General features: G+C 37.4%; 2 protein-coding genes across 2 annotated transcripts; one reads left to right on the forward strand and one right to left on the reverse strand.

Annotated features, from left to right (window-relative positions):
* Positions 1-743: 743 nt before the first annotated feature.
* LOC149044023 (peroxidasin homolog) lies at positions 744-9,218 on the forward strand. Its single transcript, XM_089209176.1, has 8 exons — positions 744-952; positions 1,371-1,712; positions 6,241-6,510; positions 6,795-7,046; positions 7,404-7,667; positions 8,452-8,742; positions 8,855-9,007; positions 9,111-9,218. Exons 1-8 carry the CDS (start codon positions 886-888, stop codon positions 9,128-9,130), a joined length of 1,659 nt encoding a protein of 552 aa, XP_089065302.1. The 5' UTR covers positions 744-885; the 3' UTR covers positions 9,131-9,218.
* Positions 9,219-12,327: 3,109 nt separating this feature from the next.
* Positions 12,328-13,524, reverse strand: LOC113676769 (adenosine receptor A2a). Its single transcript, XM_027193468.2, has one exon. It carries the CDS (start codon positions 13,427-13,429, stop codon positions 12,470-12,472), a length of 960 nt encoding a protein of 319 aa, XP_027049269.2. The 5' UTR covers positions 13,430-13,524; the 3' UTR covers positions 12,328-12,469.
* Between the last annotated feature and the right edge of the window lie 2,443 nt (positions 13,525-15,967).

Consider the following 15,967-nt stretch of genomic DNA (forward strand, 5'->3'; position numbering starts at 1 on the left):
AAAGAGAAAATCACAGAAGTATCCTACATGGTGTTTTTATCTATTAAATTAAGAGGAAATACTATAGAAGGTCACTGATTTGAACTTGTTTTTACTCAAATTTCCGCTCGCTCAAACGCAAATTCTTTTTCTTTGAAGCACGTTTTACAGCTTCTCTTTACCAGGTAACCTAAACTCCGATCCAGAGCGTCTCGCAATGTATTTTTCTTTAAAATTAGAGTTATGCAGGTAAAAAAGAGTAGAAACGCTTATTTGACGAGTCTGGAATGTTATGAAAATGATTGCATTACTTAAGTTTTAGTATTGAAATTAACCGTGATATTGAAAATTCTATATTTCATTGTGTTTCTTGTACTTTTTTAGAGAGAAAATGGTAGTTCGGTTATGTCTCTAAGTAAGAACTGTAAGACACATAGATGGAAAGAAACTGCCTGTCTTAAGCAATTGTTAAAGAGAGCAGGCTGCCAGTTTTCTTTATGTCGAATTTTGCTTCTGCTCGTTGCTCAAAAAGTTCCACTAGGAGCCAATATACACCATTTACTTACATAACAAACAAAGATATTTTCGTCATTTACAACGAACACGCTGATCAAATACACCTGACCGATAGAGGCCATACACTACATGTACCTTTATAAAATTGCCTTTAAAATACAATTGTGGGGTAATTGAAAGCGTCACTCATAAGAAGGTTAAGCCACAGGTTTGGATTGAATCAATCATCAAAAGAAGCAGAGTTCCATCGGGGTGACTCATCTGAGCGGGACAGGTTACTCTCAAGGAACAGACGAATAGTTTTTTTAATAATTCTAAGAAGGACGGGTTACGACACCGAATTGAATTTTGAAACAACAAATGATTTCTTCAAGCAAGTAACCAAGCGGGATGATACTTATGACTTGGATTCAAATCTTAACATACTTAAATCTCGCTATTCTTCTTTCTGACGGAGGTAAGTATAAATCTGTGACTTCCCTACACAACGCTCTTTCATTCTATTCAGATTTCATGTTCTATATTTTTCTCAGCCATTTAAATTTTCGATTTATCGTCAACATAAGCAAACGTATTTACTTAACTGAATAAATATTTTGTACGAGTACCGCTGACTTTTTTGTCTTAGCAGGGGAAATAAAGGTGGGTCGCGAGTCACCACAATAGCAGTATAAATGTTACATATCGGGGTGTTCTTAGTCAGTGAGATGTGATTAGAGCCACCAGGGGCTCAAAACTGGCCTTCGCTTGCGATTGGCTACCTCAAAGCACGAAGTGTCTTTTCTTATGTCTATTTTTCCAAGAACTGGTAATATCTCAAACTATTCTTGACTAACAATGGGAAATATCATGTTTGTTATTTTCTTGTCTTGTAGCGTGTTTCACATGGATACAAGAGCCAGAGAAACCAACTCAAGCTCATCTGGGTTCAAGAACTGTCCTCCGATGGAGCTTTGAGTCTGTTGATGACACCTTTTTGTTTCTCTTGATATCTAAAAACAATTCCTTGTATGGTGAACCAAAACAGCGGGAAATTGTAACAAAACTGGCAAACGGAACCATATACATTTATGATGAGTTCAAAGATCGCGCTGAGTTACTAAACCAGACTACACTTGTTCTAACTGGAATACAAAATGATGACGATGGAAACTACTGCTGTCAAGCTTTCTTCTTACAAGGAATGTACACAAGCTGCGTGGATTTACTTGTGCTAGGTATGGTGACTCAGTGAAATGATTTTTGTTCTACCAATTTATCTTGAACTGATCCTAAGTGAAGCAAGATACAGTGCGAAACACACAAATAGAGCTTCCGGGATCAGTTCAGGGTCGCTCGTCTTGCTTCAGCAGACATTAAACCTAGAAGTCAGTCATTACAAGATATTATAAAAGGTCATGCCAGTTTACAATCTCTTGGTCAGTACTCTACCCACAAAATGTCCCCCTATCTCACAAATTGTGGCACATCATGATTTCCGAATTAGAGATATTTGAGTTTCCTTAACTCTGACCTATTTTCGATCTGTAGAAAACTTCAATCTTTCTAAAGTGTGCCTTTTAGCCTAGTTATAGCGAGTTTCTTTCTTGTAGTCATTAAGATTTCTTTATCCGATTCCTACACCATTGTAATTTCCTCTTGCAATGCAGCTGTCTTTTACTTTCTTTTATTTTCAAACATCAATACAACTTAATAAGAGTGTTTTCGATGATTATGAATCTTAAATGGTCATGCCAGACAAGTACGTCGAGTCTACTTCTGAAGAAGGTTGGATGCTGGTAACGTTAAGTTGCAGAAAGAGGCTGCAAAAAAATCGTGTCTGCCCCGATTCCCAAAGCTGCGTCCGCAGTGGATAAGCCATTCTCCCTTTTAGACTTGAAAAGCTTAAGGAGCAAGAAAAGTGTCTCTAAATCATGTTCAGACAGAGACCACCTCAAGGCATTCACCTGATTTGTATGGTTGGATATATATCCGCAAAAATAGAATGCCTCAAGGCTCTTGGGCCTAATTATATTATTCAAAATTGAATGGAGGCAACCATTCAGTTTTGAAACTTACTCTGTCGAGACTGTCGTTCATACCTTGGTCTTATCAAATTAAAGTCGACAATGTTTCAGCCACTTTGGCGCATCAATTATGATCCACGCCGACCGAAGGAGGACTTCAGTACCATACAAAATTAAGGGAGCAAAATTGAGCGCACTAGCAATACCTTGTTTGGGTTTGAATCAATTTGTTATTTGCAATATTTAATGGCGATCCTTTCTGGAAATATTTTTCTTCACATTTCTTACTGATATTTTCAGTGAACCTTCATTTGCATCAGTGTCTAAATCTCTTAAACCACTTCCTAACTTTCTTCACATCACAAGCTCCTTTCGGTTCAGTGGCCAGTTATTATGGATGTAAACAGCATATAAATGTTTAGAATCACAACTTATGTCTTCCCTTTACAAATAACTGAGACTTGAAAATCTAAATTAAGTTTATGACTGAAAACCAACCACTACTTTAACATTTGCATATTTAGTGGCTTTGTCCTCTTCATAGGAACAACGCTGAATTACAGCAATTTGAAAAATAAGATAAATAACTACTACTTGCCAACTTGAACAGATGATGTCACCCGATATCATTCTACACTCTTAACAATTATGGCCACGAGTTCTGCCTTTACCATGTCTCAAGTTTAGGAATAAATTCATTTTTATAATAGCTATTTTGGTTTGGTGATGATGCTCCCTTGCTGATAAGATGGAATCGTGTTCATAATTAGTCCATATTCAAGAGAATACATTTAAACGTCGTCACCGTTCTTATTTTGTTCATGAAATCTTTGTCGATCCATTATGGTAAAATAATCATGGTGACCACAACATGTACACCAGAGACAGATGAAGATTCCTGTTATACAGATCAGAAGCGCAATTACAGATAATAACGAGTGGAATTCGTTATAATGATCACCTCTAAGTCTCTTCTCTGCGCCAGCTTCTGCGTCACACAGCGATAGCAGATTGCTACAAAGCACCACAAAGAAAATGTCACCCACAATACGTCTTCGCTTCTTCCTGATATGGCTCTCTGAGTGTTTTGTTTCTGGGTTTGTGTGAGAATTCGTAAATTTTTCAATCACTTTCCACGACTTAGACTGGTAAGGAAACATCAGTGATGGCATCTTTGAAAGTTCTAGTGCTGAATCATTTTCCAGTGTGTCACGAAGTCGAGATACAGTGAGAAGGCCTTAATTTCAATTACAAGGAAAAATCGATCAATTTGTCGTATGTAAAGTTGGTCACCCACACATAAAAAAAGTTCATTTGACCGAGTGTCAAATACATTGATCGGAACGTGACATCGCTTAAAAGGAACTTTTGGCAACTGCTTTCTTATCAAGACCTTTGTTTTAACAAAAACCGAGATCTAATAACGTGTCTGACAGTTTACATTTTGTTGTGGATGCCTGGCAGGTGAGTTTCACATCTAATTTCCTGAATTCAGCCACCAGCCACGTTTGTTGTATATTACATATCTATATTGAAAATACTTCTTCTTATTTCTTTGACTGAGGGGCCCAGCTGTGACGTTGTTCGTCTGTCATTGTCAAACATTGACTATAAATATTTTATATTTGATAACTTAGAGCGAGTCGGTTTTCTTCTTCATAACACGGAACATAAATAAAGAGGATATTATTCCAAATGGAATCCATCTGAACGATCTTATTTCTTTTGCTAATCTGCTTCTACGAATTCTTTATGATATAAAAGAGGTTTACCAAACGCAGAAATCGACAGAAATCATTAACTTTTGAATGGGTGACTTTTTCGCCTCCAGCAATGCTTTATCTGTAATAGCTATTGGACTAAACACTAAACACACAAAATTATGCAGAAAAACGTTTTGGTGTAAACAATTTCCAATTTATTCTAATATCATTATTATTCATACTTTCTCTAGGATATGTTTTAGCTAGCAATTGTTAAGCAAAACGTAAAAAACAACGAAATAAGGCAAAAGAGGTTGTCAAATATTATAATGGCTAAATGTACTTTGGTAAAAAATGTGCAATTGTTAATTGTTGTGTTTTGTCTTGAATAAAGCTTTGATCCATGGCTAGGCTTTCAAACTAATTTTTTTGGACTGAATGAAAATTTTGTTAATAGTAAACATAAGGAAGAGTTTTTTAATTTATTCTACCTTTTCCTTGGAACTCTGACAGGGTAAAAGTTCATACAATGATTTCGTATCACAAAGACAGAACAAATACTTTACATTTAGCAGCTCCTCCCTTACATATGAGTCTAAAAAATGACCTCTGGAAATAGGGATTCGTTATCCAATATTACTTTAACTTTTATGCCTCAGGTTATCCAAGGTACCTAATAACTAAGATTTTCATATTGCCAGTTTATGCAGCTGATCAACTGATACCCTGATTAACAATTTCAGGGATGTCCTCTGCTCGCCTGAACCTTGCCATGCTCAAAGTTGAAGCAAGGTCCAAGAAATTTGTTTTTCTTTCGCCTTTGCAGATGATCCTTTAATATATTTTGGCAAAACCGAAACTCTTTTAGAGTTCACCGCTTACAATTAACAGTTGTGCACTAATGGAAGATGATTAAAGCGGGCGTGAAAACGGAACTAAGCCAGGCAGATAATAGAAGAAATATCACTTCTACTCAAAGACCTATTTTTAGAAATAAAGGAAACACAATGAATTATTTGCCAAACTTCAAACTGTTCAAGGAAAATTGTATATACTTTCGCAGGCTAGGTGCAATATTTTCGTGTAATAATTTTTCGATAAATAGATAAAAAAGAGAAACTCAGCCAAATAAGATTACATTTTGCAGTGCTTGGTTATTCTGAAATTAATTGAACTAACTAATAAGAAGAGATTTACTGTAATATTTGATGACAAAGTTCAACGCTAGAATTTTATCGAAATATCTAAAACTCTAAACACTTTGCAAAACTGTTCGTAGAATATTTTCACGACGTTTCGACGTTGCTTCACGTCATCTTCAAATCCAAAGTGCGAATGACAAATGAAAATATCTGTAATAAGGAGAGTGTTTTTGTCGTTAGAGTATATATGAAATAATTACGAAATGTTAGATAGAGTTTGGCGCATGTCGAGTGTTCGAGTCTTCCTTGTTATCGAAGATATGTGGACGACACGCTAGTCACAATGCACACCACAGAATCAACAACAAAGTTTATCCAAGCACTTAATGATGTCCACTCATACTTGGCTTTTACCGTGGGGCTTGAAGAAGAGGGCTCTATCGTATTCTACGGCACAATTATTAGAGCCTATGAAAACAGCTAAACTACTGAAAACCAACTTACAGGCCCTCTATTACGTTTTCAGAGACGCGTCGACAACAAGAGAAGATTGGTAAACAGATAATTGATCGTTCTCGCGAGAGACGCTCCCTTAACTGAGCGCGTCAAGCTTTGCACCATGTTTTAGAATTTGCGCTTTTTCCTTAATTTTGATTGATGGAGTTTTGATTTGAGCTGAGTTCATAGACGGCAGTGTAATAGCTGAGCGTCATATATAATTCGGTGTGTTGTGGTCATCATTTCAATTGCAGAAGAGATCTAACGCATAAACGTTGTCTATTCTTTCTGCCCTGTTATGAGAACGCCAATGCTTAAACTTGGGCTTACTGCAGACTAAAAAAATGTTCCTCACGGTGAATAAGTGTTGCTAACGAATTAATTTATCATTTTTAGGCCACAAACCGATGAACACATCATTTATTTCCTGTTCTGCTGATAACACAGTGTGGGTAAATGATGGCATTGTTTTCAGCTGTTCCTCAATTAGCAGTCCATCTCCTGCAACATATGTCATATACCATAACGGCAAGAAAATAAAGAAAAACAGATCTGGATATCACAAGATATGTAACGTCAAGCGACAGCATGCCGGTAATTACACTTGTCAACCAAGGAACACTTTTGGGAACGGAGAAAGTAAGAGCATCCGTTTAACTGTGTATGGTGAGTGCTGAGTACGCATAAGTCAAAGTTAACACAGGGGCTATGGTTACGAAGTTCGATAGGTTTCTTAAAAGTTTCTGTTAAGCTGTTTTTGGACCTGGGTTTTTACTGTCGTGATTAACTAACCAACCAATGGAACACTCGATTGATACGTAGCACCAAAGTTGTTTGACCACAAGAGCAAAATATGTGATAAACAAGTGAGACAGATATATTTGGAAAACGCCACGATTTAGTTTCATAGAAAAGCTTTAAGCATGGAGTGTTTTGTCCTTATTTACCAGAAAAGCTGGCTGTGCATGCGATTCCACGTTGGCGGAATGTGACAGAGGGGCGTGCTGCACGTTTTGAGTGCAGCGCCGCAGGAAGCCCACCACCCAACATTACATGGACATCCCTGTCCACTGGAAAAGTTTACAGCGGAGGTCTCCTGTTGATAAAGTCTGTCCAGCGAAATGACACAGGAGATTATCAGTGCTCGGCTTCTAATGGGCTATCGGCACCCACCAAAGACATCGTGTTTTTGAACGTAATCTGTAAGTAAACCTCTTCTAGAGGGTGCAAAAGACAACTATCCTCCATGGGAAATTATGAGAAGTAGTAGAGACCGGAATTTGTCCTTTGATTTAAAGCTCAAAACAAAAAAGGATGATATTAACAAGGAAAGAGAAAAATTATGAAACTATTTATCAACTTGCCTTCTGGAATTTCGCAGATCATAACTCATATAAATCGTAGAAGGAAGTTTTTTTTAGTATCTTTGCTTTTTCGTCATTTCTCAATGACTAATCATTTAACAGTATATATCACTAAAACGCCATGGAAAAGCTTTGTTGTAACAACTGTTTCTCATAAAATGAAGTGCAACTACTCTTTTTCTAATTATGCTTAAGACCCCCCCCCCCCGACAATCACCCACACCGCGGGGCCAAACGTCAATGTTAAGGAAGGTTACAAGCTCACCCTCTATTGTCATGGTAACGGAAACCCTCAACCAGTTTTTACCTGGAAATTGTTGGGTACCAATCAAACGTTTAGCGGTGGAGACGAGCGCAATATTATGTTGAATGCACAGAAGTCTCACGCTGGAGTTTACCTTTGCACGGCGAGCAACTTCTTGGGAAACGTCTCCAAAACGATTACAGTAAATGTCTGGTGTAAGTACGAGTATATTCAATGGTTATGTGTCAAAAGCATTATTACTAGTGAGGGAGTGTCAGACAGTACTCACTTCTCTTTAGTCGAACTATATAGCTGCTCAGTTATTGTTGCTCGGATGATTGTCAGAACAACCGAATTTTTTTCAATTATGTTAAATCATATTTCAGAAATCTAAAAAATAATGCCGCTAACAAGTTTGAAGTTGAGGTTTTATTTGAAATCGTCAACCATCGCCACAAAACTGACCAATCACGAATCAGTTGTATGATGCTCGATTTTCAAACAACTCCTCTCTCGACTTTGCTGTGGTTATCGAAACGTCAGTCACTGTCACGGAAAACACTGCTGTCAGGATTATTCTCATCAAAATGATCAGACCAGCCGATCAAAAGCCTCTTTACTCAAACTAAGTCTTTGGAAACAACCACTATTTGCATGCATTCGCATTCGTTCACAATTTCGCTAAAGCACTGAAAATCTTTTCTACTGAGAAAAGTCTTCGCCCACGGCTCTTTAATTCAAACTTAATGCTTGATGATGATTAATTTACGTTAATCAAAAAGCTTTAAAGGATTCATTTCGCAAAATTTTCATTTAGGAAACCTAGTTTTCCTCTCCAAGATAAACCAAAAGTTTATCAGGAGGAGTGACCTCAGTTACCGTGTGGATTTGTTGGGAAACTAGAAAACATTTCTTAGGCCAAACAATTTTAATAACAACTAAGGAGAGTTTTTCATCTCCTATTTCCATTATTGACCAAGTGACTTACTCAATCGATAGCAATTCCAGTTCGTCCAATCCTAACCCATTTGGAATGCGGAAGTTCTTTCATCCGAGTCTCATGGAAAGTCCTTTCACAAGAAGAGGGGAGTTTTGTTATAAATTACGTGGCTCAAGCGATCGACCAGGACAACCCCGGCAGAAATGTTTTTAACTGTTCTGACATAACTATCAATCACTGCATCATTAAAGGACTCCAACCAAACACAACCTACTTGGTTCGAGTGTACTCAACAAATGTGGCTGGACATGGTGTTTCTGAGTACGAGAGAATTACGACAAAAGGGGAAGGTAAGTAGGTTGATTTTTGAAATATTTGATTAGGAATTTTCATAACTTGAAAAAAATCAATTATTTGTTAGTTTGAAAAGTTATACTAAGGAAAAACTAAGGATGTCTATAGGGACAAAGAAGCAACAAGGAACAGACAACAAAACAAATGAAGGACTTTCGACCACTACGTTGATGACAGTGCTAGCAGCTGTTGGAATAGCCATTTTCGTTGTACTCATTGGGACACTGATTGCCGTGAGGCGCACAAGGTCTGTTGGAAAAGGTAAGCAACACGACAGAGGCTTAAAAGAGATCAGCCAGTTCAATTACCGTCTAGAATTCTTTGGATCTCCTGTCAAACTTTTCTTTTTTTAATCTTTTTCAAGGAACAGTTTCGAACAATTGAGTCCCAGGCGTTTCAGTTTCGACTTTGGTGTTGATAATCAATCGGACACAAAAGACATATCACTACGCTAACAATACTGGAACTTCAGAGGAAACCAAGAACCACAAAATCTAATTTGCACTACCAGTTGAACATTAATTATTCCACCATCTATATTTTGCTGTACTGTAATTTAACTGTTCCTAATAAGTTTATATCTTTTAGGCGCCCAATTTGCTCAGGACTGTGTATATACTGAACTATAATAATTTCTCCTTGGCTTAATCCATCTTGGATGACTTAATTTCCACGGAATTTCCTTTCCGTCCAGCGTAACACATGTTGTCGAAATTATCCCTCGTTCTATCGATATAACTATTACCTAAAACTTATGCAGAACGTTTTGACTGGCGGGGAAGACCTATAAAGATGTACAAGGTGCAATAAGAAAAAGACTGAAAGACAAGACCGTGGACTGACCACATAATAACTCGGGCAAGAATATCCTCATTGTCTTTGAGGTTTGGTTTGCTCTAATTTTTCCATCTTTCACTCGGCTTTCTTTATTCTTCTGGCTTTTGTCTTCTTTTGTTTAAATTCCTTCCTCCATTTATTTTGACCATTTACTGTAGCTTAAAAAAATGCAGGTTTCAAACATACTGAGGCCTTTCTCGTTTGATCGTCAATGAAAAGTTCGTTGTCAGGAAATAAAACTTATAAAAGTAATATTTTCTTGCCTGAGCAGTGGGCTTCAGGAACATTCTCCTTACTCTAATTAAGGAAATGTATGGTTTGGATACCCTTCTGAGGGAGAATTCCTTGCTAATTTTATCTCAATACAAATCTCTCCGTCCACCAAATGCCCCCCCCCCCCCCCTCCCAAAAAAAAAGGAAAAAAATAAGAACTTAACACCTTGTAAGTGATGAGATAACCAACCTTCGGACGCAAGTGCTGTTGTTTAGTTTTGTCACTTTTGGTGAAAGCTCTTTGCGTAGGACAAATTTGATGATCATTCACTATTTGTCACTGGAATTCAAACGCACTTGCCTCAAACGAAAAAGTCCCATAGCCATAGCATAGTCCCACAATATCATTAAAAGCCCTCATCTTTTCATAAATATAACCTACTTCAAATACAGAGTTCAAATCTCTGTGTTCAGCTTAAGTCTAAGATCCCAGGTGCTATATGACTTGAGCTGTCTGACAGATCTCGATGTAGCCTTATCATGAAACTGCTGTTTCAGCGATTGGTAAGCAATACATTGGTGATCTGAACGATCTAGTGAAGAAAAGTGTTGAACATTTTGTTATGTTATTTATATTTGTAAGAATTTGATCCAGAATATTATTGCCACGAGTCGGAGATTTGGTGATTTTACAGAGACCAAAATCTCTGACATACATACATTCATACATATATAACTATTAACCTAGAATTTACAGAGTAGCACTCAAATGCCGATATCTTCGAGCTGGTTACATTAATAACTTATTACGAAAAAGAGTTAATTCTATATAACAAGCAAAATAACTAACTACGTAAATAAGTAACTTTCTAAATTAACTTAGCGTGTACACCAAGTTAATTTAGCAAGTATTTAAATACTGCAATACAAGATTAAAATTCACTCCTTTCTTCAAAATTATAAGAAGATGTTAGTCGACGAAAAATATCATGTTTTGTAAGCGTTTATTCTAAAGGTTTGCAGTTCCTGTTCTTTTAAGTAATTTATCGTAGCCAGACGTCAAGTCCTTGAAACTGAATCGAAGAGCACGTTTATTTAGGGGGTCCAGATTAGAATCTTGTTAACTGGAGAAATGCCATACCATGGAACAGTAGTGGAAGTAGGGAAGTATAAATGCCTCATAAAGACGAAGCTTGGTCGGTAAACATCAGTTTGCCAGATCTTGTCATACTTGAACGCTTAACTGACTGTTTATTTTTTTACGCAAAGAGAATACATGCTTAAATTGTAACGCCATAGAGATCCACTGATTCATTCTCTGACAACTTAAACTGATGGTTAGTGTTTCATTCCTTGATGTTTGCTAGAATTGGCTATCACTCCATTGATCTCGTATCAGGCTTTTGCTGAGTTTACCTTACGTGAGAAGACCGGATCCATACATATTTAATTGTACAGTTTCCAATTTATAGAAATAAATGATTTTAAAATATATTACAAAAAACATTGGTGCAAGAACACTGCCCTGTGGTACCCCTCGCCTAGCCCCTTGCCAATCTGAACATGTGTCACCTACTTTCACCTGTTGCATGCTGCTGCGTAACGGTAATCTTCAAGAAGCTTACAACTTCTGCTGTTAACACCATATGCCTTAAGCTCGGCAAATAAATCAATTTATATTACCGCAACAATCTGTTTATCATCTAGACTTCACTTCTAGTTTTCTGTTAATCTCATCAGCGTGGTTTCACTAATGTAGTGTCTCCTATAAGCTGAGGTGTAGTAAGGCAATATTTCAGAATAGAATTGGTCTAGATGAGATGTAAGAAATTTCTCTAAAACATTTTTTGGGGCTGACAAAGTTCATCTTGCTTGAGCATACCAAATGTTTGTCAAAGGAGGTTGTCAAGCTTAAGTTATTTACAAAAGTTATGTGTCATTTTTACTAAGAAAGGAGAGGACAAAAAAATATTCCAAGAAATTATGTTAACCTTTCGGCAAATTTTCAAGGAAGCGCTGCAAAAACTGAGCGGATGAACACAAAAGCTAACAAGAACTTGAAACATAGCTAACATGCGACGGTCGTTGTGTTGAAAGAGAAGTCGATAAACGTTGATGAATTAATTTACCCACCATTCATTAAAGCTGAGAGAAACAAATGGATATATTTTGAGAGCGGAACAGTTAGAACGGTGCTCTACATAAGTTAGGAAAAAACCTTTCATACGCCTTGAGACGTAATTTTGCCTCTTAGCTTAGGCATCGAAAAGTAATGTGTTTACGAGGAGCAGCATTTTTTCTTAGCCACTTTTTTAAACGCAGATGGCGTTTTTTATTAATTTTGGAAAAGTCAATAGCTCATGAAACTCGGACAGACTCAGTATGAAATACAAGCACGTATTTGTTCTAATTTGTGATTCACGCCATGAATAAATTCATTTCTCAACTCTACGTTGCCCAAGTTCAAAGAATTCTTTCAGTACACCATGAGCTCAACCATCAAGTACGTATACAGCAAAGACTGAAAATGGTGCGAGAAACAGGAAAAATATTTTTAACGATTCCGATGTTGTCTCCATGATGAGTCTTAATTTTGACAGGTGGTGTCATCGCATCAGGAAAAGAAAACAAACTGAGAAATTTTTGGTGAAAAATTTCATACAAAAGTAGCTGTTACATCTTACTTTCTCTGAGGATTATTCTCTTCGTATTTGCCGGAGTTGAACTGCCACATACATTTTGCAGCGGCTCTAACGGTGTAACAGTGTTTCTGCGACGACACTTACGGCAAATTTTTCTCAAAGCATCGCGGTATCCTTTGTTTCGGTAAAAGTAGATGATAGGATTTATGGCGGAGTTTGCAAAACTAGCCGTGATAGGTGCGATGTAGCTTACTCCATAGTTTTTCTGTGGGTTAATGGCGATGTGGAAACCAAAAGATGCCCAGCATATTGTAAAGAAACCGATCACAAGTGCAATAGTCAATGCCAGTTTTTTTTCTTTTTCTCCGCCTGCAGCTTGGTGGTCTTGAAGCTCTCTTTGCCTCAGGGCGTTTTGTTTTCGAACAGTTATGAAGATTACCGAATAACAGGCAATTACAACTGAATACAAGGCAATCATGCCAACGAGAATAAAATATATGTACACAAGTTTATCCTCAACAAATGCGTCTAAGAGAGGAACAATCCAGGCCGAACACCAATGAAAACCCAAAATGGACTTTAGAAATCCTTTAGTGATTGTGGCTTTATATTTCATGGGTTTTAGAATGACAAAACATCGTTCGAAACTCATTGTGGCTAAAGTCAAAATGGAAACCACACAAGACAAGTTTCCAATAAAGCGAGCAGCATATTCAGCTCTAACATAACAAGTTCCGTCAAGTTTACCAACGAAGATCGAAATAGCTAGTGGCTGAGCTACCATGGTGACCATCAGATCGGCTAAAGCTAGATTCACGATGCAGAAATTTGACACAACTCGCAGGTTTGGTGTGAGTAGGACAGTTAGGCATACAAGAATGTTCCCAAAACTTCCAACCACGCTTAACAAGCAATTTACAGCGATGAAAAATGCCCCATTCATGTAAGTTAAAGTGCATCGGCCTGTATCGACCTCTAAATCAGCAAACATGATAACCGTTGTAATTTATCGCGAGTTCTCTGAAGCAATGGAAATTTTAGGTTATAACGAAATCCAGGTGATACCGTTCTTTATCAAATAGGCTGAAATATGTCATAAGTCAGATGTACTAGGTAAAGTGTAAATTAACGCAATTCCTTATATGGATGTCACGAACAAACAAAACACATGGAACGTGTTTAACTCAGGAACGTGGATAGAAACTCCTTTTTGTACGATATTACTGCATACCGTGTGTTTTATTGGCCTTCAAATTTAGAATCAGTCATGAGCACGAAGGTTGTCTGGTAGGTTACTACAGCGCAAGTGGTTCCAGTTGAACCCTTCTGGAACAAAGCCTCGCTATGCAGCCCTTTCCAAAACAGGAGATTATTGTCTCGTGCATGATTAATTAATTATTTTACCTTTCTTGTTTTAATCGATTCACAAGATTAATATAGCCATACATTTTTGATGGCGTCAGTCCTAAAGCATGATATTCCTCTCTATTTCATTCACGTTGTTTTACCATTGCAACTGTGTGGAGAGTTTCTTTTCAGAAACTTACGAGCGTCAGGATTTTTTTCATTTTTGTGATATCATTAATCAAGAAATTGTTTCATGAATTCGGTACGCCACGACGATCGCTAACAGCAGTTTTATTGATTATCTGTGGTCGTCATTAAATATTCGTCTCTCAGTGAACTATTCACCAACAGCGCTATTGGAAGAGCGCAATCATTTTTCTCCAAGTCACCCCATGATTCTTGCTGCATTGTAGACCATTTCTGCAACGTGGACCTTATTCAAACAGCGGTGAACAATTAAACGCACCACAATAGATTAGCAGAGTTCTAATTGTTAAGCGCTTGTTATTGCTGCACTGAGGACTCCCAGGATATGAGTTGTTTGTATTTTCGCTCGCCCTACGGGCTCGTCAAAATACTGCACAACTCATAAAAATACTCTGCGATACTTCACATCAAAACTTCTAATAAGATATATGCATTGTCATTGGACATTATCTGTTCACGAAGCTCACACTTTTCCTCAAGCATCGGTTTCTGAAAGTTGTTTGCATCTTGGAACAGATCATATCCCCGGACAAATATCCGTGCATATTTTCCCGCCAAATAGAGGCTATTGTTTTATATTGAATATGATCACAATAGAGCCCAGACCTACGACCTGTTTCGACACAGTCTTCTTACAATTCTGAGCCTTCCTTTAGCTTTGCATTGGTAAAGATTTCTCATATAAATGATATTTCAGCGATCATGCCGAGGGCCTATATGGTAGACCTCACGGAAGGTATTTAATAACTGAAATCCATCCTACATCTTTTCTATGTTGCGTTCTTGGGCATGTTTCTGGGGATACACGGCTTATGCTGCTGCTAACCCCTCATTAGTAATGCACAATCTTTCTGTGAGCTAAACTGAATAGCACAATCCTGTTACTTGCTGCTAACTAAAATCCTGGCTTAGCAAGAGTTTTCTTGCTCACAAATAACTACCGGCTTTTTCACAACAGTCCTGTTATAGATTTTTGCTCGTTTTGTTAAAATAATTTAATAATTTAATAAATGTTCGTGAAAATCTACCCAAACAAAGTTAGTGATACACCCCAAAAACTATAGATTGCTTCTTGCACCTGATATATGGAGTAACAGCAATGGTCATTGTTCTTTTGTGGCTTGAGTTCTTGGGATGGGAAATTACATATATATATTGCCATACATGGATAGGTGTATCACGAATAGTATCAGCAGATTCACTGGAGAAGTGGATATTATAGGAAATAAAGTGCTAATGAACAGCACTTAATGACATGTGCACGAATTAGTACTGTTTTAAAATTTTTCGTTGCAAAAGCCGTAGACAGGAGCTTCTGGAGACCTTTCAAATTATCACATAATTGATGAGCAGTTCACGCGAATTATTGGCTAGATTCACAACAAAATCACTTACCAACGTCTCTTGTACGTCCTCCGTGCAAATTACTCGAAACACTTTCCAAAGAGTTGGATTCAGGGCTGTAATTACGGCAATATTTACCATGTACTGAAAATTGTTTTGGCTCGTACATACATAGTATTAGCAAGAGAGTATAAACTATTTACATTCTCTTAATAGTAGACAAACAGAGACAACGTAGTTTAAAGAAAGAGGCTTTACCAAAACATTTTTATTTACCTTGTGATAGACGTTATTTGAAAGGCTTCCAAGAAAACTTTGAAACATTTATTATAAGTCTCTGTCAAGATCTGACACACAAATTTGCTGGCAACCAAAGTGATTTGAGAGAGCGTGAAGAGAACAACTTCTTACTTCCCTTTGCTTGCTCGAGCCGTACTGGGAAATATTGGTAATGGCAGTGCACTGCGGCGCACTGCAACGACCTCAGGTCAGTAGTCCACAGTATGACTCGAGCAAGCAAGGTTTGTTACAAGAAATTTATCATATGGCACTCGGATCAAACTTGTTTATTATATGTATAAAAGACCTTCCGGTCACTTGTATTGGAAGGGCTTCCGCCGTGACATATTCT

Source organism: Pocillopora damicornis, chromosome 6 (genome assembly GCF_964200805.1).
Source record: "Pocillopora damicornis chromosome 6, jaPocDami1.2, whole genome shotgun sequence".
NCBI lineage: Eukaryota > Metazoa > Cnidaria > Anthozoa > Scleractinia > Pocilloporidae > Pocillopora > Pocillopora damicornis.

Bases quoted from the DNA above. Each gene is read 5' to 3' on its own strand.
- LOC149044023 (XM_089209176.1), top strand. From the start codon at position 886: ATGATACTTATGACTTGGATTCAAATCTTAACATACTTAAATCTCGCT. The intron at 1,713-6,240 runs GTATGGTGACTC...TATCATTTTTAG, and splicing joins CGTGGATTTACTTGTGCTAG to GCCACAAACCGATGAACACA. The intron at 7,047-7,403 runs GTAAGTAAACCT...ATTATGCTTAAG, and splicing joins CGTGTTTTTGAACGTAATCT to ACCCCCCCCCCCCGACAATC.
- LOC113676769 (XM_027193468.2), bottom strand. From the start codon at position 13,429: ATGTTTGCTGATTTAGAGGTCGATACAGGCCGATGCACTTTAACTTAC.